The sequence below is a fragment of the Solea solea genome, chromosome 18 (assembly GCF_958295425.1).
Source record: "Solea solea chromosome 18, fSolSol10.1, whole genome shotgun sequence".
Classification (NCBI taxonomy): Eukaryota; Metazoa; Chordata; class Actinopteri; order Pleuronectiformes; family Soleidae; genus Solea; species Solea solea.
Window position 1 is genome coordinate 9307526 of NC_081151.1, and position 18897 is coordinate 9326422.

At 39.5% G+C, this 18897-nt stretch overlaps 3 protein-coding genes across 8 annotated transcripts; 2 read left to right on the forward strand and 1 right to left on the reverse strand.

The window, feature by feature from the left end:
- Window positions 1-267: 267 nt before the first annotated feature.
- On the forward strand, window positions 268-8432 carry senp2 (SUMO specific peptidase 2). 2 transcript variants are annotated; one of them, XM_058615159.1, is made up of 17 exons: window positions 268-594; window positions 1778-1833; window positions 1919-2031; window positions 3038-3104; window positions 3198-3282; window positions 3880-4054; window positions 4291-4397; window positions 4521-4600; window positions 4912-4960; window positions 5044-5116; window positions 5220-5375; window positions 5475-5606; window positions 6588-6812; window positions 6976-7055; window positions 7139-7223; window positions 7309-7404; window positions 7516-8432. In XM_058615159.1, exons 1-17 carry the CDS (start codon window positions 416-418, stop codon window positions 7576-7578), a joined length of 1821 nt encoding a protein of 606 aa, XP_058471142.1. In that variant the 5' UTR covers window positions 268-415; the 3' UTR covers window positions 7579-8432. The 2 variants fall into 2 exon arrangements, with proteins under 2 accessions (XP_058471142.1, XP_058471143.1); XM_058615160.1 differs by having other exon boundaries at window positions 5223-5375.
- A 580-nt stretch (window positions 8433-9012) lies between these two features.
- LOC131444636 (transformer-2 protein homolog alpha-like) lies at window positions 9013-13186 on the forward strand. 5 transcript variants are annotated; one of them, XM_058615162.1, is made up of 8 exons: window positions 9013-9157; window positions 10661-10794; window positions 10893-11052; window positions 11391-11579; window positions 11824-11939; window positions 12039-12215; window positions 12426-12496; window positions 12616-13186. In XM_058615162.1, exons 1-8 carry the CDS (start codon window positions 9125-9127, stop codon window positions 12624-12626), a joined length of 891 nt encoding a protein of 296 aa, XP_058471145.1. In that variant the 5' UTR covers window positions 9013-9124; the 3' UTR covers window positions 12627-13186. The 5 variants fall into 5 exon arrangements, with proteins under 5 accessions (XP_058471145.1, XP_058471148.1, XP_058471146.1 ...); XM_058615165.1 differs by having other exon boundaries at window positions 9023-9157; window positions 9992-10794; XM_058615163.1 differs by having other exon boundaries at window positions 9024-10263.
- A 477-nt stretch (window positions 13187-13663) lies between these two features.
- tmem30b (transmembrane protein 30B) lies at window positions 13664-18788 on the reverse strand. The gene is made up of 8 exons (XM_058615161.1): window positions 18652-18788; window positions 17381-17594; window positions 16404-16511; window positions 16205-16312; window positions 15973-16063; window positions 15758-15895; window positions 15459-15665; window positions 13664-14549 (listed from the first exon to the last, which is right to left on the reverse strand). Exons 2-8 carry the CDS (start codon window positions 17570-17572, stop codon window positions 14371-14373), a joined length of 1023 nt encoding a protein of 340 aa, XP_058471144.1. The 5' UTR covers window positions 17573-17594; window positions 18652-18788; the 3' UTR covers window positions 13664-14370.
- Window positions 18789-18897: the final 109 nt, after the last annotated feature.

An 18897-nucleotide genomic window follows, 5' to 3' on the forward strand; every position in this document is an offset into this window, starting at 1 on the left:
TATTTATTAACATTAGGTTTTTTCTCGTGACGTATCATCTCTGATGCTCATTATTACATAATTAACTTCTGATAATCTGGGCAGCCAGCCAATGATATTCTGATCTGCTGTCAGAGGTGCGTTCGATGAGTGACTCTGTACATGCCGCTTGCATCTCCCATGAACATTACGTATCTCCGCCCACACGATTCTCTCCTGATGTACAAAACGTTCGAACCATATCTTTGGTTCGAACCACGTGAGACGTCAGTACGGTGTGACGCACATTCTCTACGTTTCAACATAGCAATGCTAACGCTTAGCTAGGATATCGCTGGTGTGTGTGTCGCATGTCGCCATTTGACATCTTGTCTGTGGGGAAATAGTCCTGGCCGGTGTGGAAGACCTCGCTACCATTTCATCGTACTTGTCTGGGATGTATGGATGGATAGTTGACGGAATCTCGTCGCTGTTTGAGCCCATTACGGGGCAAAAGCCCACTGAGTGGCCCGAGAAAGGGAACGTTAGCGCGGAGGAGTCCACTCGACCTGACATCAGAGCAGCGAAGCAGCGGCAGGAGAGTCACGGCAGAGCAGCCAAACGGAACTACCAGAGGTCGGTTCACGGCAAACAAATCTACGTATAATAACCGTAGAACAATACGCCCTCACATTCACCTGTTTGGGCTACATTTGGAAGTCGACTGCTTGAAAATTTCCTAAAAATGTCAATTTAACTCAATGATAGGTAGGATAAATGAAGGATAATCAGTGAACCAATAATGTATTATATGGTGGTACATATATTACCTATCATGCCTCATGGCTGCAAATAACGTTATTTCAAACTCTTACCTGGTTACGAAAACCGTTTGCCGCAATCAATTTGATTCCCAGTGACGTATAATACGCAATTAAGAATAATAACGGTGCTAACGGTTCCACAACGTAAGAAAACTCTGCCGGTTCACGTTGCGAGCCGGCACTTACATGACCACTCTATATTGTTGTATCATATCAGTCCCTCTATATACACCGATCATAGCTATCATGACATTAAAGGTCCAAAGGTCCACTGTGGTCTTTAAAGATTAAAACAAAGGTCCACGATACCACACACTCATTGTTCTATTGACGGATAATGATTTATTTCTTGAGCAGTCAATTAGTCAATACAATGCAGGTCTGAAACAATTACTGGTCTATTATCTATTAGTCTATTACTAAATTAATAAAGTATGTTGATATCGATTTTTTATTATTAAAAGAAGTTCTCTGATTTCTCAGCTTCTTAAATGTGAATATGTTCTTGTTTCTTTGCTCCATATAACAAATAAATCATTTAATTTGTTGATAAAACAAGACTTTTGGGACCATCATCGTTACTGATATTTACTTAAATAAATGCAGGAATTACAATGTGCTTCAATGTGTTTTAAAATCACAGTGTCAAAATAAATTGTGTCCCTTAAAACAAACAACCAATTGGATTCTTTTTTACAAAAACATTGTTTGATTGCCCATTTGACATATTTTGGCAAAGCTAGGACAAATAAAAAATAATAAACTTGAGTAAAATCATAGGATTAAACACAAAAAAGTACTGGTACAGCAGCTGACAGTGTTTATTTTGCCTCAGCCCTAGTTTATATTATAAGAACAGGCAAATTTGGTGCAAGTTTACGGTCACTGTCTCAAATTTTGGACACAAAATGAACTAATTTGGTTGCAATCTGGAGCTCTGTGTTGTACTTTCCAACCAATTGATTAATTACCAATTTTGTATTTTTCTGTTCCAGTGTCGATGTTGCAGACGGTGTTAGCGATCCGGTAGATGCGAAAAGACGCAGACGAGGTTTGTCTACACTCTAAACAAAAGTAAACACTGATATTCATTTGTTAAGTATAAACACATGAAGGTTGTTTATTTGTGGTTTCAGATGTAGTCATCAGCTTTGTGAAGAAGACTGTGGTCGGGGTAGCAGGTCTGCTCAGGCTGCGCAACCCTTTGACAAGCAGGCGTGAAAAGTCCAGACATTATGAAGAGACGCAGGTTTGTCTTCTGTCAACCTATAATTTAAGCCCGTGCTCAAAAATACAGCTCAGTGTTTAAAGCATTTGTTCATCTTGTGTGTTTTCTTTAGACATATGTTAATGATCTATCCACCTACATACTCATCTTTTTAGTTTGCCAACACAAATGTAAATAGATATTACTTGAAAAGGTGTTTTTGTGTGAGAGACAGACTTTAAATTATATTTTTATGTCAGACAATATTTTAGAACAGTGTTCTCAAAGTTGTGGCCCGGGGGCCACATGTGGCCCTCCAAACAATATCAAGTTGTAACGAGTTATTTTGCACCATAAATATGTTTTTTTTATTGTGAATATTGTTGCATATTAAAACAAGCACTTTTATTTTGAAATGATCCAATCCAATCCAACTTTATTTGTAAAGCACTTCAAAACAAACAAAGTAGACCTGAGTGATGTACAGGATAATGAATAAGTATAAAGACAAAAAAGCTCACACGAGGCAAGGGAGTACATATAAAAAAGGGATCAATACGGCACATTGATATATCATTTTGAGCTCATATCGTCCACCACGACTGTTGCTTTTCCCAAAAAAATGTTGGCTGTTTTTTTTACTTGACTGGCCCCCAACTGACCAGACGAGACACTCAGTGGCCCACAGGTCATTTGAGTTTGAGACCCCTGTTTTAGAGGGAAATGTTCTACTCAGTCCAAACAAACAGGTTCCTGTGTATGAAAGCAAGTGAGAGTAATGCAGGGTCCACATTGTCTTGAGCTTAGAGGAGCAGCTTCAAGATGCTTTCAAGAAGCCTTGTAAAATTGAGATAGATAGTTTGAGTTTTCCTTCAAACTATCTAATTGCAACTTAAAGAAGAATATGCCCTGCAAGTCAGGTAGTGATTTGAGACTGCAATCATTGGTTCAAAGTATTTCAGAAAAGAAAGCAGACAGTAATTACGACCAGAACATGTTTGATGCCCTTGTGTTATATTTGTCTTTGTCTTTCCTTTTTTGAATACAGCCTGTCACTCTGATGGGGATAGATGAGCTCCACACTTCTTGGCTGAACGGCACTGAGTGGAGAATGGGTAAATGAGGGCAGCCACATTCCTCCCTGCATAGTCCTCCTTAATAATATTAACAATAATCCCAATCCCCCTTTTTTGTTTTTGTTTATTCAGCAGATAAACCAGTGGGTAGACTGAATGACAGGGGTGTCAAAAATCCCTTTCAGAGCTCCTCACCTCCTTTAATGAGGAAATACAGGCAAGTGGTCCAGTATTTGTGATTTTCCTTCTCTCTTTCCACCAAGCACTACAGTTCAGAACAACTTGCCACGGTGCACTTTGGAACGGTGCACTCTGATCTAAGTTGAGTTTCCACTGTGGAGTGTGTGGACCAAATATGTCAATTATGTAGCTATTCAAGTATAATGCATTAGCTATTTAAATAGTGTAACCTCACACCAGCATGACACAGTGTAGTAGCTCCCCAATAAATTCCACAAAAAGAAGGTGACACAGTAAACAAAGAGCAGCAATGGAGGACATCCAGCATACAGTGTTCTTTCTTCTTGGCCAAGCGTGTGAGAATGGTGATGATTCTTGTTCCTGCTACAGTGTGTTCACCTCCACCCTGTAGTGTCGTACCACTGTGCTTGGAAACGGAACCAAAACCTGGGATTATATGGCTTGCTTATATTTTGGCCCCCTTCTCAACATTTGATATTGGAAATGCAAATAATTGTGTGACATAGCTAACTGAATTGAACTGTACTGCTTGGTGGTAATGGTGCTCTGCAGTCTACTGAGATTATATCTGTTGAGTGCCCTTTCTCACAAATTTGCCCTTTTTTGCATGTAGTGGGACAGCGCTGTCTGTTGGTCTCCCTGAAAGGGGAAAGGACAGGGATAGGAGAGGCTCCCTCCAGCTGCTGCCCTCGCGGTCTGCTCTGAGGGGAGGAACCGCCAACCCTGATCCAACCTGCAGTGGCTTTGGACACAACCGCTACTACAAGCCCAGTCTTACTGTGGAAGAGGTAAGTTTGGTTTGTAGAAAAAGCACATTTGTCACAATTGTCTATGCTTTTAAAAATATTCATTTGTAAAAATAAGGGTTACACTTGAAATGACCTCACAAACCACAGATCCTGCTTCTCAGCACAGCACATTCAGTATTCAGCATGCAGTTTTGTGTTTGATTCACCAGGAGAATAGTCTCAGTAACAATGCTTTGATTGTGTCTATATGTCATGTGTTTGTCTTGTGCCTTTAGGCCATAAAACAGAATAACAAAGAGCACTACAGGCGCTTGCTGGAGATGGTGACAGAAAAATACAGCAAGAGTCAGCCACTGCCTTTCAATCAAACAAAACCACAAGAGTGGGTATACGTTTTGAATTTACTAGGATTTGTTTTAGAAATTCCACCAACATCCACTCAGCAATTTACATTTAGGCAATAACCGAGTTGTTCTTACTGGCCCTATTTTCATTTTAATTCCAGTGAGTCGCTGTCACAGAGTGATTACCAACCTGCTTTGGGGAAAACCTTTGAGTCAGTGCCCAGGAAGATGGTTTGCCCCGGTAAGATCCTTTTATAGATCTTAAACAAAGGAGATGCATCTATGATCTATAAATGTATTGCTTGACAGAGCCTATTTTAAGATGAGGGTCACTGCATATAAATAATGTTATACTGTTTGTGAAGTCAAAGACTAAACAGAAGCAGATCAATAATGTCATTATAATATCACATGACCACAATGGCACAGCACTACACAATCATAATTTTGTACATCCTAAAATGGCATCTATCATATAAGACATTAAACGGCTGTAAATTACACTTTGTAAAAGTATTACAGTTGGACTGACCTTTTGTTTCTGTTGTAAAGCTGCCCCCAGCATGTTTACATGGAGAAATGCATCTGCAAACAAGGACAGGTTGGTATAGTATATCTTTATAAGTGTGTATTGTATGTGTTGATGAATTTGACTTCTCTAACCTCTTTCTAAATCCTCTCCAGGTGGGCTGGATTGACTTTCAGCAAGTCATTTACTGGTGGCTTTGAGAGCACACAGCCCGTCAGGAATGCAAAGGTAGCGATTTCTCTTGATCTCTCTCTCATCAAAGCTGATTTAATTATAGTTTTTAGCGAGAAAACCCATATGTTTTCATCACTCATGTCTGTCTGTGTGTTAGCAGAAAGAGGCAGCGGAGATAGACCTCTCTACAGAAGTAGCGACTCGTCTCAATCTCGTCGACAGAGAGTCTGCTGCTGTCGGCCTGCCTGACACGCAACCTGCACACACAACACATACAAGGCACAGTGATGAGGAGATGCCAAAGATGACAAAAGTGAATAAAAAAATTCAGAGACTCTGTCTGTAGTCAAGCTTGTGTTGAAGACTCGACGCATTGTTTATTTGACTTTGTGTATTTATTGTTTTTGTGTAGGAAATGGCAGTGGAGGTGTATGGTGCTTTGGCTCAGCGTGATCCTAATGTTGTTCTGAGTTCAGCTTTCAAACTTCGCATCACACAGAGAGACCTGGCCACACTGCAGGAGGGCGGCTGGCTCAACGATGAGGTAAGACTATTTTTTAATAAAGACAGGACACTTGGGATGCCAGCTCAAATTAGTTTTGTTTTTTTGTACTTTTAAATTCCTGTACAAAACTATCAACTTTTAGACCTAAAGATTTTTAGTCAGAAAAGACATGGATTAAGACAGTGGGCAAGTATCACCTAAAACGCAGCTTCCTCGTATATACTTCAGACACTGGTATATAGAAATTAGGTTCAGATGGTGCAACAGATAAGGTGATTATTTATTTATTCTCCACTCCAATCACATACCGTGGTAAACACTCAAACTGTATTTCCTCCATGTACCACCAGAGGAAGCTGACGTACTACTGATGGTACACGTGCCACAGTGTCCTAAATGCTAGGACTATTTAGTGCAGGGGTGTCCAAACGTTCTTAACGAGGGCCAGATTTGATGTTCCCTTCAGACCTTTTTTTAACAGTGAAAGTAACATGATTTAATTTAAATTTTTTATATTTTTAATTATAATTTTTTTAATGGCAATGTAAGCAAATCTAAGCCATGCAGGAGTGTAAAAATTAAGAAAATCGTCCGTCCTGGAGTCAAATAACATAATTAAATAACAGGAGATGTATACGTGGACTTTGGTTTCAAAGCAGATAAATTATAAAACCAAAGCTGCGGGCCTCACAAAGCCTGACAGACTTTGGACATGTCTGATTGAGTGTAGTGAATCTTTGTTGAAAATAAAAAGAAGAATGTAATCAAGGAACTGCAAGGGTAGAGTTTATTTGCAGGACATACTGTGTTTGTGACAGATCATTTTTGCTGCGGGACGCACATGGGTAACATGGAAAAATTAGTTGTATTACGCAGTTGTATTAAGCAAACCCGTCCAGTGTAATACCAATAAAAAAATTGTGAGCTAGTGGGCTAACTTATCAGAACATAGTTGAAGTGTTTGTGTGACCAATGTCTGCATTTTTAACATGTTTCTCTTTTATTGGTTGCCCTGCAAAGGTGATAAACTTCTACATGTCCCTGGTCATGGAGCGTTGTTCTAGAGACACAGCAGGATTCAAAGTTTACTCGTTCAGTACCTTCTTCTACCCAAAGCTGCGGGGTGGAGGAGGTGGACAGCCTGGAGGACACACTGCTGTGAAGCGCTGGACTAAGGCCGTGGACCTATTTCTGTTCGACCTCATCCTGGTCCCTCTGCATCTGGGTGTCCACTGGGCAATGGCTGTAAGTCAGAATAACACATATCTTTCTTGCTTACTGTAATGAATCTTTGTCATATTTGGTCACTTGACCTGCATTGCACCAGTTCTCTGTCAAGTGTCATGTGACAAAGTAATTAATGTATAGCATGTTTTAACTTTTCTCCTCCCACCTACTTTGATTCCAGGTGATTGATTTGAAATTGAAGACAGTGAGGTCATATGACTCAATGGGCCAGAGGCATGATGACATCTGCAGTCAGTTGCTGTGAGTCTTCATTGTGTATTTTAAGATCTACTTAAATGGGCGAGTTTAAGTATGTTTTCACACAATCACCTGTATTATTCCAGGCTCTATCTTAAAGAGGAGCACAAAGCAAAGAAAGGTCGAGAGCTCGACGCTGCCAAATGGACTGTTGGAAGTTTGAGGACCACTGTAAGTTGAGTTTACAGAATGATATGCCGTTTAAACATTTTCCTCACAGTGAGATTATTTATTTTATATTATATATGCCCTGCAGGAGATTCCGCAGCAGAAAAATGGCAGCGACTGTGGTGTTTTTGCCTGTAAATATGCTGACTACATTGCGAAAGGAAGGGCCCTCACCTTTAAACAGGTATGTACCATATATTGACCAAATTTTTATTTATTTTGTATACTATATTTATTTAAATAAATATATATAAAAAAAAAAACCTGAAAGCATCATCTGCCTCTTTCTCTGCAGTGCCACATGCCTCTCTTCAGGAAGATAATGATTTGGGAAATCCTCAATCAGAAGCTGCTATAAAGAATTTAAACACTCTCCACTCCATTATCTGCCCAACAGAGACTTTCTTATTTGGAGCATCAACTGTGTATAGTAATTACAAGGCAAGGAAAAAAAAAAAAAAATGGGCCAAAGAAGTGGACAAAATGGAATCCTAGGCCAATCGGTTCTGGTCTGTAGAAATCAAACACTAGTCTTAAGAGTTGAACTTGTCCCTTTTTCCTGTTTGGGAAATGTTAATGTGTAATCTCTGAGTTGTAATTGGAGACGTTATTATGGTGTTAGAAATGTATGTATTGTACAAGCTTTGGCACTACTGACTGAATGACTGGTTTGTTAGTTTGACTGTTTTGAAGTACTGCCTGAAGTGCCTTCAGCCCTCTGAGTCACAAACCATTTTAATTCAGGTCATAGAACCTGGACTCAAAATAATTCATGATTGAGGTGGTTGTACTGAGCAGATTATTGGTGAAATTTGGCACGTCTCCAATTGCAAAATACATTCTCTGACATGAAAGGTGATGGAAAAATTGAAATACCTCTTCTCAGACAAAAATGCATGGTTGAGTGCTTGCAATATGAAAGATTTGCTATTATTTATGACGTGTGTGAATGAGAAAAGTGTTATAGTTAGTTTTTCCTCCATGAGTAGAGCGTTAATAGTTGGACGCCCATATGTAACACAAGGTGCTGTTAGTTCTGTGAGTCTTTTCCATGATCATTATACAAGAGGCTACTTAGGGCTATGTCATTAAGTTACAGAATAGTACACTGCGAAACAAACTACTGCACACACATGCATGTTAGAGTTCATGCTTTAAAAATGTGATCATTTTGTTTTCCTCCCCTGTAATAAAGTATTTTTTTAAATTGTAGTTCATGCTGCTTTGGTGTTCTGAAGTTATGGTGAGTTGTAACATTATCCTTCAGTAAGACAATGTAATATCAGTCTGCCACAGTGAAAATAATAAATTATCAGCACCCTTTCAGAACACAAACTACGGCCTTTTTACAGTTCAGTCTCATAGACACCACTATGGACTTCACTCGGTTTAGCCTGGATAACACAGTTGTGTTGGTACCTCTCATAAATGTATTTGTATTTTTGCATCACTGCTGAACATGGATATATATATATATATATATATATATATATATACATATATATCTCCATGTTCAAATGTGTCCCAAAGTAAAGGCCAAATATACAGTGAGTTTTCTAGGGGCGCCATATGCTATTATGGCACATCTATAACATAAGGACATATATCCAGTCTTGTATAAAATACCTAAAAGTGACTTGAGTTGAAGTACAAATGTCTTAACAGAAAATTACTTTGGTAGACGTTGAAGTCACTTTTTATATTACTTTAAACTGTATCACGTTTACGCTTTTATTCTGAAAATCAAACCGAAACAGGAAATCGACGTCATTCATTCGCGCTATCCATTTCAGGTCGCATCGGTCTGACGTGCGGTGAATGTCGTACTATCGAGTTCGCTCAGTGGTCGTAGACGCTGTAACCGCGTACGTTTAATATATATTTTGTTTTCTAACAACGTAATTATGAGCGACACCGAGAAAGAATTCAGGGAGCAGGTGAGAAGATGGCGCTTTAAACGGGACGATAATAAGCTCGCTAACTTAGCTTAGCTATGTGTGCAGGTCACAGAGTATTTTAAAGACTGTGCCTCCGACCTGCGAAAAGTATTGATGTTATGTATTAGATTAACCATGCCGTTTTTAGAGATTAAAATAATGTACCCGGTGGTTTTCTTAAGTCTACAATTTCGTGAAGTCATTATAACGTTGCTAGAGCTAAAGCACGGGCCCATAAAGCACAGCAGGTAATGTGCTTCACCCCCCGACCATCGCATATTCAATACTCCATAGCCGGTACCAACAATATTAAATATAAATTACTTGTCTATGTGTAGGTAAACATTCAGCGAATGACAGCTAAGTTTAAGTGAAGTAATTCAGGGCTGCAACTAAAAGTTTCTTTCATCGATTAAGTAGTATGTTTTCGATTGATCGATTACTCACTTGGTCACTTTGGGAAAATGTTGGTCCTGTTTTTTTCATTTATTACATGTAATTATTGAATATAGAACAACATTTACAATTGAAATACAAATAATGCTATTAATCTTTACATTACAATTTACAGTTGCAAAGATTTATTTACAAAGGAAAGTTACAGTTGATAATATTTTAGAAAGTGCCCAAACCACTTAATTGACGGAGTAGTTACTGATTTTTATATCCATTGAATAATCGATCAATCAACTCATTGTTGCAGCTCTCAAGATAAGAGAAAGCTAAATAGTTAACATGTATCAAGCTTACCTATGTTGTTTTCCTGTTTTTTGTACCATTGGGTTTTTAACAGAAACCAACATGCCTTATCACCCTTGTTTGTTCTTTGTTAAGGTTGAGGTTGGAAGAAAGAAAAAGGCGGAAGACGTTTCAGATGTGAAGTTGTTAATGTTTGAAGCTGATGGTGTTGATGCATGCTAATGTATTGGATGCAGAAAAGAAGCAATCAAGATCTGTCCCCACTACTAGTGTTGTAATGGCAGATGGTAAATGGGGGAAGAGGAGGAAAAAGAAGTCATGTCAAAAAGAAGAAAGAAGACATGAAGGGTTGTTTTGAAGTAATGAAGTTAAAGAAGTTATGAAGTTAAGATCAGAAGTTTTCCAGGGTATGAGTAATTTCCTAACAATCTGCTATGTTATTACTCTATTTCATCCTGTTTCTTTCTCTAAAGCATGCATAATTTGTTTTCTCTCTATATCAGACACATCACTGATCAGTCCCTTCATACAGCTTAGTTTTTTGTGTGCACAGTTATTTTCAGCTAAATTATTTCATTTGTACATTAATTACACATTAATTACAGTGTTTGACCTTACATAATCAAATTCCTTATTATACCATGTGAAACCTGTTAAATGCTTAAATGCTACAATATGTTGAATTCTTTCTCAAAGTCATGTAGAGGGCGAACGCAGTCACCTTCTGTCCCCCTTACTCTTGTTTTTTTTTTGTCAAATGTTTGCCTTTAGAGTGGCTCTGATTGTGTGCTCTGGTCTGTCCAGGACTCAAGGCACAGCTCGCGGAGTGCATCCCCTCAGGGCTCGGCCAAATCTACCAGCCACTCGCCAGCACACTCCAAAGATGGCTCCCGCCATTCCAGGTCCAGATCTCATTCACGATCCAGATCCAAATCAAGGTAGGACGGGGGGAAAAGGTACTGTTTTTCAAATTTCAAGTAATTTAAGACTACATTTGTGTAATGCAAACAGATTTTAAACTCATGTTCATCCACAGGTCAAGGTCCCACCGAAGCTCGCGCAGGCACTACTCCCGCTCTCGTTCACACTCCCACCGCCGACGCTCCAGGAGCCGATCTCGCAGCCAGGAGTATCGACGTCGCCGGAGCCATAGCCGCTCACCCATGTCAAACCGACGTAGGCACATTGGCAACAGGGTATGTAGAACCTTTCATATGCACATGCTTTATTTGAGGTTCCCACAGACCTGAATCTTAACAGACACACATCTAAGTATTTTCAGCTTCTTGTAAATACATCATGAGTGAAACCCCTTTGTGGGGTCTAATCTTGAAATGGGTTATCATTCAAATACCAAATTAGCTTGTTCATTTGCAGCTTTTTCAAAATTTCGCAACTTAGACATCAAATGTAAATATGCTACATAAAATACAGTTTGCATGTAGAGTAGTGTTTCCTCACATCTCCTTTTAGACAATTAGCTGCTGATATTCTTGGTCATTTGTTCATATTTTCCTCCTCTCTGTTCCAACAGGCCAACCCAGACCCCAACACCTGTCTGGGTGTGTTTGGTTTGAGCCTCTACACCACTGAGAGGGATCTGAGGGAGGTTTTCTCAAAGTATGGACCTTTGGCCAACGTCAACATCGTCTATGACCAGCAGTCACGCCGCTCAAGAGGCTTCGCCTTTGTCTACTTTGAAAACTCTGAGGACTCCAAGGAGGTATGGAGAATAAGATACCGTATGTATACATTTTGTTTACTTCTTGTTTTTGATGAAGTATTGTAAATGTAAAAGAGGAGTGTGGAAACCTTGTGATATTTGTGAAAATTGTCAATCAGTGAAAACCTCTGTCTCTGTTATAGTAGGATTGATAACCAAGTGTCACTTGCGCATCGTCTGTTTTTAAGAGATAATTGTAACGCTAAAATGAAGTCAGTAACAATATTACACCTTTGTGTTTCAGGCTAAGGAACGTGCTAATGGAATGGAGCTTGATGGACGCAGGATCCGCGTGGATTTCTCCATCACTAAACGAGCCCACACGCCCACCCCTGGTATCTACATGGGGCGTCCCACATAGTGAGTGTTTCTCCACTGTGCTGATTCCATTGCAATATTTTTACACTTGTGTATTTGACATGCTTTGGGCTGCCAGTTCACTTAAATTCTATGTTTTAGTGGTGGTGGTGGTGGAGGCGGTGGTGGTGGAGGCGGTGGTGGTTCAGGCGGCAGCAGCAGTGGCGGTGGTTCACGCCGCGTCTCAAGGGACTATGACAGGGGCTACGACAGAGGCTATGACAGAGGTTATGATCGCGACTACGATCGCTATGACGACCGAGAGTACAGATCGTACAGGTGGGTGCTTTCCGGCTCTTTAATCACAGTATTTTACTCAGCATTTTTATGCTATAATAATAATAATAAAATGAGTATGCCATTTACATTCTACTACAATATGTTTGATTAATCTTTATGAATTCACCTATACCTGTCAGAGTTTGCAGGCTCGAACTAATGAAAGGATTCAGTCGTTGTATTCATGTGACAATTTGTTTTTGTGTGCAGACGCAGATCTCCGTCTCCTTACTACAGCAGGGGCTATCGCTCTAGATCGCGATCACGATCCTACTCGCCGCGTATGTTTTTCTAATATTTGGCTAAAGACATCAGTACAAGTTGGCTATTTAAATAACTTTCTCATACTTGTGTTTGATTTATTCAATATATTCACATTATTCTTTCTCACTCTTTATAGGTCACTACTGAGCAGCATGAGAAGACTCAGTGATGGATCCAGTGTTATTGTTTGGTTGCTTATTCTATTTTCTTCTTCGTCTTCTTTTCATTTTTTGACCAGATTGTTTATATGATTGAATGCAGGATTTGTTTTTGTTTAAATTTCAAATCATTTGTCCTGAAATGGAGTCTGTTGGGAAATGGGCACATCAAAGTGGCTCATGTTCTGATTTAGAGAAGAATCTCTTGTGGTGTTAATTAGACGAGGATCCGGCTTGTTTGGGTTTGGCTCCACAGACTTTTTTTTTTTCCATTGGAAGGATTTTCTGTGGACGTTTGTGTTGCAGTTTCTGATTTTGCCGTTTTCTTAACAGAGGAAACAATAGTTTGATATAGGATATATGACAGTTTTTTTTTTATTTTGTCTTAAAAGTACTTTTTTTGGGGGTTGTATATAAGCAATAAAAGATTATTGTGTTTATATGCTATCATGTGATGTTGCTCTGCACATTGCTCTATTGTTTTTGAAGCACTACTGTTACATGTGTTGTAATATTCCAGTGACGGAAATTAAAATATTACAGCCATGATTTCATGCATGTGACATCATTAGGGTATGAGCATATGACAGTACGAGTTTTATTATTTGACATTACGTTTAGGGTGAAACTTACTTTGGTAAGAACCTGTGACCTTGTATATTGACTTATTGTATATAAAATCCTTCCTAACTAATACATAGGTTTAATCTGTCCGTACATGTGTATGTTTAACAGCTTTTTTCTCAGTTAATGGCGTTTATCAGACCAACATTTTCAAATGTTTCTGCCAAAGTAAGTGCAAATGTCACAGATTCTTAATAACAATACAAATTTGTAATACTTGGCTATGCTTAATATTTAAATTAAAAAAGCAGAGGGTAATAATGCTGGACCCTCTAGCTTTTTTGGGAAGGTCAAATGTAGTTTCATCTTTGGTTAAAACCATTTCTGAAATCAATGAAGTGTTTTAAGGGCTATCATTTCGAATTGAAGCATGGTACATCTAATGAGACGAAGGGCATGACATACTGGTACTGAAGACATTTTATTCAATAAATAAAAAGCACATGGACAGTAAAAACACCAAATTTCAACAAAGATGGCAATCAAAACCGAGCATACACAGGAACAAGAAGAGAGTGAGAAGAGCCCGTGTGCGCCATATCCATCCCTGAGATACCATATTACAAGTTACATGACGCAGCCCTCACCTGTACAGTAAAATGAAACTACTTCTCCGGTAATAAATAGCTTCAAAATCATTAATTGAACTAAAATGAGGCAGGCAGTATTTCATCATGTGACGATGAAAAAAAAACAAGTCTGAAAAAAACATGAGCAGTACGAGCCTTCCTTGACTTCCTAAAAACACCCTGCTTACACAAACTCTGCTGCTCTAACTTGAAAACACATTTAATAATTTACAAAGGAGCACATGTACAGACTGGTGTCAATTATCAGCACAGCAATTCTGCTTTCACCCTCCTAATGTCATATAAGAAGATGAATGGAGGCTTTACGATTAAAGAAATTAGAAAGTATATATCTTACAATGTGATTTGGCATGCATATGTAACAAATCTGAGACACCAGCAAGAGGCCATTTGTAAATGTGGAAAGCCAGTTCCTCGATTGCAGTCAATGGTAAAAATTCAAGTCTTGCCTCGCAAAATAACATCAGGATTCTTCTACGTACGTGATCTCAGTCCACGAGTAAAAACAAGGCAACGTGATCACTCTTCCGCAGGGAACTTAAACTTAGCGTAGACGATGAGCATGACGATGGACATGACGACACACATTGAACCAATCACGAGATAGGCGATGCCCAGGAACTCGTTCTTGCCACCCATCCAGGACACGTTGCTGAAAACCACCTTCTTTCTGCCATCGAAGCTCAACACAGGATAGTCTGAGGGGCAACGTGTTAGGGATACGCACGCAAACAAAAATGGAAATACAGAGAATTCTAGAAAAGAGGAATTGTGAGCTTCATGCCAGCAGGCTAACTGATGAACACTTCACACATACAACTTCAAATCAGCAGTTGTAAAACTTTCTTGAGTTCTCCAAATGCATTGGAGATGATGATGATGAATTAGTGACATCTAATGGTGAAACTGCACATTGTGACAAACTGAAGACTCCTCTGCTCGCCACTCCCCTTCCCAAAGCACGTCAGAGAGCCACGGTGGCCTTCACATTCTTCTTCATTTGCGTAGCAGGCTTTCTGTTTATCTGTTCGGGCTGCTGCAGGAACATGGCAGCGCACGATTCTTCCTTAAAATGCACGCAAACAGAATATCATGTTGCATTTAAAAGGAATAATACACCTTTACAAATAGACGTATGGGTAGCCTCCTAAATGTTATACACTGGCCATTTAAGTGCAATAAACGATGACTTTAAAGCCTCACCCAGGTATATGCTGATCTGTCGTGCAAAATAATTTGTCTCTCATTTACTTGTTTTAGAAAATTTGCCTGTTCCCCTTTTTTTTCCTCCCCTCTTCTCCTGAGTCACTGTATTCCTTCTGCTCATATGAAAACAGAACCACACCCGACAACAGGTCAAACAGGTTTGACTGAGCCACTGTGGTGTTAGGTGCCACACAACATGTGTCAGAGCTGTTTTCATTCAACCTTCCAAATGGAAGCCACGCTAAAAAAAAAAAAGGACACCGATGTTTGTGGATGATTTATCATCCTTTAAATGAGCTTCATTTATGTTCAGCATGTCCACTGATTCTGAACTCAATACTTGTTTTACAACATGAACAACTGAATAAATGCATTGAATCCATAACACATTAAAAGGATACTGTAGGCAATTTCCAGAGAGTAGTTTCCAGCGGGCAGACCCTCTGCATAATCACCCTCAGTGATTCGTCGGTACAGTTTACTGAAGTTGGGCAGCGCCGCCGTCCTCAACCACACCAGAAAGTCCTGGTTGATGAAGCCGTTGTTGGCGGGATCCGAAGGGTCCAACTCATACGCAGGCTTGGGCCAATTTAAGGGCTTCACAGTACCTGAGAGTCAAATAGAATTAATGCTAAATATACATTATACAAAGTTCAATCCACTAAACGGAATGACATGTCTTTAATTAAACAGTTCGCACCATCAAATGCATTCTTCAGAGGTTTCACAGTGGGGTTCCTGTACTTGATGTTGTAATCAGTCCACCACGCGATCCCTTTTCCGTCCAAGGGCACTAGCTTTTTCACCCCTTTGACAATCTGGTACAGCTTGAAGGTGTCTTTAATACAACAAAACAAGAATAAGAATAATAAAAACTGCGCAGAAACTGAGGTCATTTGAAATGTTTTTAAGCACCATTGAACATGCTGTTTGCTACCGCTCCACATGGTACAATGGGCTTGTTGTTGCCGTCATACTCATACGGAGCACAGTCGCTAGCTGGGTCCTTCAAGAGAGACGGAAAAGAAAATAATCTGCGATCAGTCTTTGTAATATTAGCTTCATGTCCTTCTAATGTACTGCAATGTCCACTGATAAAGACATGAGCCGCACCTTTGTGTTTGACTAAGGAGGCAACTTAACTCACCAGAAATGCGTCCGTGTCTCCAGACAGTTGGTCGAGATCTTTCGACACACCGTACCTCCTGAAGTTTTGGAAGTAGTTGGACAAACCATAATAAAAGAACACGGGTCCCTGTGGAGGACAACGCACACATACTGAGTGAGAGGCAGGCGTACGTGTGGCTCACCTTTATTTAGGAACGTGTGCAATGACTGCGAGCAACCTTAAAGAGCGTGTCAATGTTGAAGTCCAACTTGCAGACGCAGTTCTTGACACTTTCATCAGAGCACTTGAAGCACGGGGAGTTCTTCTCGACGCCAGTGTAGTCCATCTGTGCGGGACAGAGTGACAAAGCTTATCGTTAATTATTGATCGCGACAACACCTAGCGCCATTGTCTGCGAGACACGTCGCACCTCGCCTCACAAGTACTGTACGGCAGTCACTCTCAGAGGCCGGGTCAGCACACCACTGATGAGTTATACGAGATGTTTTTTTGGGGTCACCAAAACCTTTTTACTTAAGATTTATTAAATAGCGCATGCATACAATGACATTTTGATTATTCTCTACAAAACAATTGAAATATGTTAAAAGGTAGTCAGAAATGTTATATTTTGCACAACATTTTGTTTTATTTGGGTCTTCTTTAACTCGCGAAACAAGTCAGAACGTGTATTTAAGTGCAAAAAAATCATGTTTAGAAATGGCTTTTTAACGTTGGACTCGACTAAAACGGGCAACGAGAAGCGACTGAATTATCATCTCATTTGGTTTATTTGTAGTCAAGGAGTTGCTGAAGGGGGTCAATGGCATCTGTGTGCATGGAATCATTGTTAGCATGGTGTTAGCCTCTGTCAGAAAAACAACAACAAAAATGTCCCTTTTCTCCTTTGGTTTAATCAGATTTACTCAGATATAACAATATATAACAGACACAATATCTCTGAGGTCCCTAGATGTCCTTAGACACCAAGAACATGCTTATGAACCGTAACATTGTGGAGCATTTACTTTGGGTATGTCGTTTAGGGCTAAACAGTGGGTCCCCATATAAACATTTAGAGAAACACTGCTTCAGTATAGTACAAAAAAAAAACCATGACACTAGCAATGTCATCCCAAACCTGAAAACACTTCCACCGACTAAGGTTTATTTACTTCCTCTCCTTCTCTTATTTAGACGTGAAACATACAGTACCTCCAACATCTGGATGCTCCGTGAAGTGACAAAGAGAGCCACGCCGATGCCGATGAACGCCAGACCAATGAGGACAAAGCCCGGGATGATGATGCCAGCAGAGAGCATGGGCTGCCATGCCGGAAGCCTCTGCTGTGTGAAGGCGGTGTTGTCAGGCCGGTTCACTGACTCCGGCTGCTCTTCTTTCACCATTGTATGTATGTATCTTCGTTTTCTGTTGGATAGAAGGGAGAGATCCACTCACTAAATACTGTACAACTGTGATACAAGCTGTGGCAAACATGTGAAACACTCCCTGGCCTTTCATACTCCAACCTAAAAATAGATAATGTTGGTAACACTGTTACCAACATTATGGCTTCATGTACGAGTAATTACTCGTATACATATGTACATATACATACATATCTATACATAATACTAAATTCATAATCTGTATTATACATTTAGTTTTTAAAACTGTGAAATACGTCAATAATATGTAATAATGACACAGCACTTTTCCACAGTAAACGGTGCTTATTTTAGATTATTATAAATATCTCGATTACCATATTTTCTCTTATACTTTTATATTTCTGTTAAGGCTGGGCAATATTTCAATGGCAATACATATCACACGATAATTTTCCTCGGTATCATTATAACAAAGGCTCAGTATGAATTGATGGGGACATGTTCTACTTCCTTTGCTCCATGTAACAAAGAAATCATATGGGGTTGTGGACGAAACAAGACGTTTGTAAACACCAAACACCAATCAACGTTTCCCAACTAGTTCTATAATTTTTTTAAAAGCATCGAGAAACAAAATCGACCAAAAAAGACTCACCTGCAGCTCAATTATACACTGTACAAACACATAACTGCTACGAAATTGCTGTAAATGTTCTGTTTAAAACCAGAATCGTAATAATTTCCTGCTCAGTGTGGGGCGGGAAGTAAAATCTCATTTTAAAAACAGCGTGTATCGGTACTACAATCACGGTACCGGTGTCTATTTACATGTGAATGGTGCTCAACCACAGCTCTGACACATTCAGAGTTTACCAATTTTGGTGAAACACACAATGTTTATTTTTCAAACAGAGCACTCTTAAAACGTCTTCATCTAACTGTGGCCTAACTACCAGCAACACCCAGATTAGCCAAGAGCACAACACGGATCAGAGATTAAAGTGACTTCCCCACTTTTAAACAAGCTGCTTCCTCGTTTGTTTGTTTGTTTGTTTAAAAAAAATACAATAAATCAGGATTTAAAAGTTACTTACACACAGTCAGCACGAACATGGAAGAATAAAACAAAGGCGTCGTAAACAAAACTTCGGCTCTGCTTCCCTGTCTAAGAGAGACGCGACAGAGCAGATCTCACCTTTACCTGAGTCCACCCCCACCTTTACAAGTGACGTCACTGTGTATGCACGCACCTGATCTGAGATCAGTCCTGTCGTTTCATTCACTAACTGTAAACTGTCAGCCACGAGTGATTTTATATAATATCGATGTATATGATAGTG

Coding starts and splice junctions, on each gene's coding strand:
- tmem30b (XM_058615161.1), bottom strand. CDS start 17,572: ATGGTGAAAGAAGAGCAGCCGGAGTCAGTGAACCGGCCTGACAACACC. Junction 16,064..16,204: donor GAGACACGGACGCATTTCTG/GTGAGTTAAGTT, acceptor TCTCTCTTGAAG/GACCCAGCTAGCGACTGTGC. Junction 14,550..15,458: donor CTCTCTGGAAATTGCCTACA/GTATCCTTTTAA, acceptor GTTGCCCCTCAG/ACTATCCTGTGTTGAGCTTC.
- senp2 (XM_058615159.1), top strand. CDS start 416: ATGTATGGATGGATAGTTGACGGAATCTCGTCGCTGTTTGAGCCCATT. Junction 4,961..5,043: donor GCATCTGCAAACAAGGACAG/GTTGGTATAGTA, acceptor AATCCTCTCCAG/GTGGGCTGGATTGACTTTCA. Junction 7,405..7,515: donor GGGCCCTCACCTTTAAACAG/GTATGTACCATA, acceptor CTTTCTCTGCAG/TGCCACATGCCTCTCTTCAG.
- LOC131444636 (XM_058615162.1), top strand. CDS start 9,125: ATGAGCGACACCGAGAAAGAATTCAGGGAGCAG. Junction 10,795..10,892: donor CGATCCAGATCCAAATCAAG/GTAGGACGGGGG, acceptor GTTCATCCACAG/GTCAAGGTCCCACCGAAGCT. Junction 11,580..11,823: donor ACTCTGAGGACTCCAAGGAG/GTATGGAGAATA, acceptor TTTGTGTTTCAG/GCTAAGGAACGTGCTAATGG.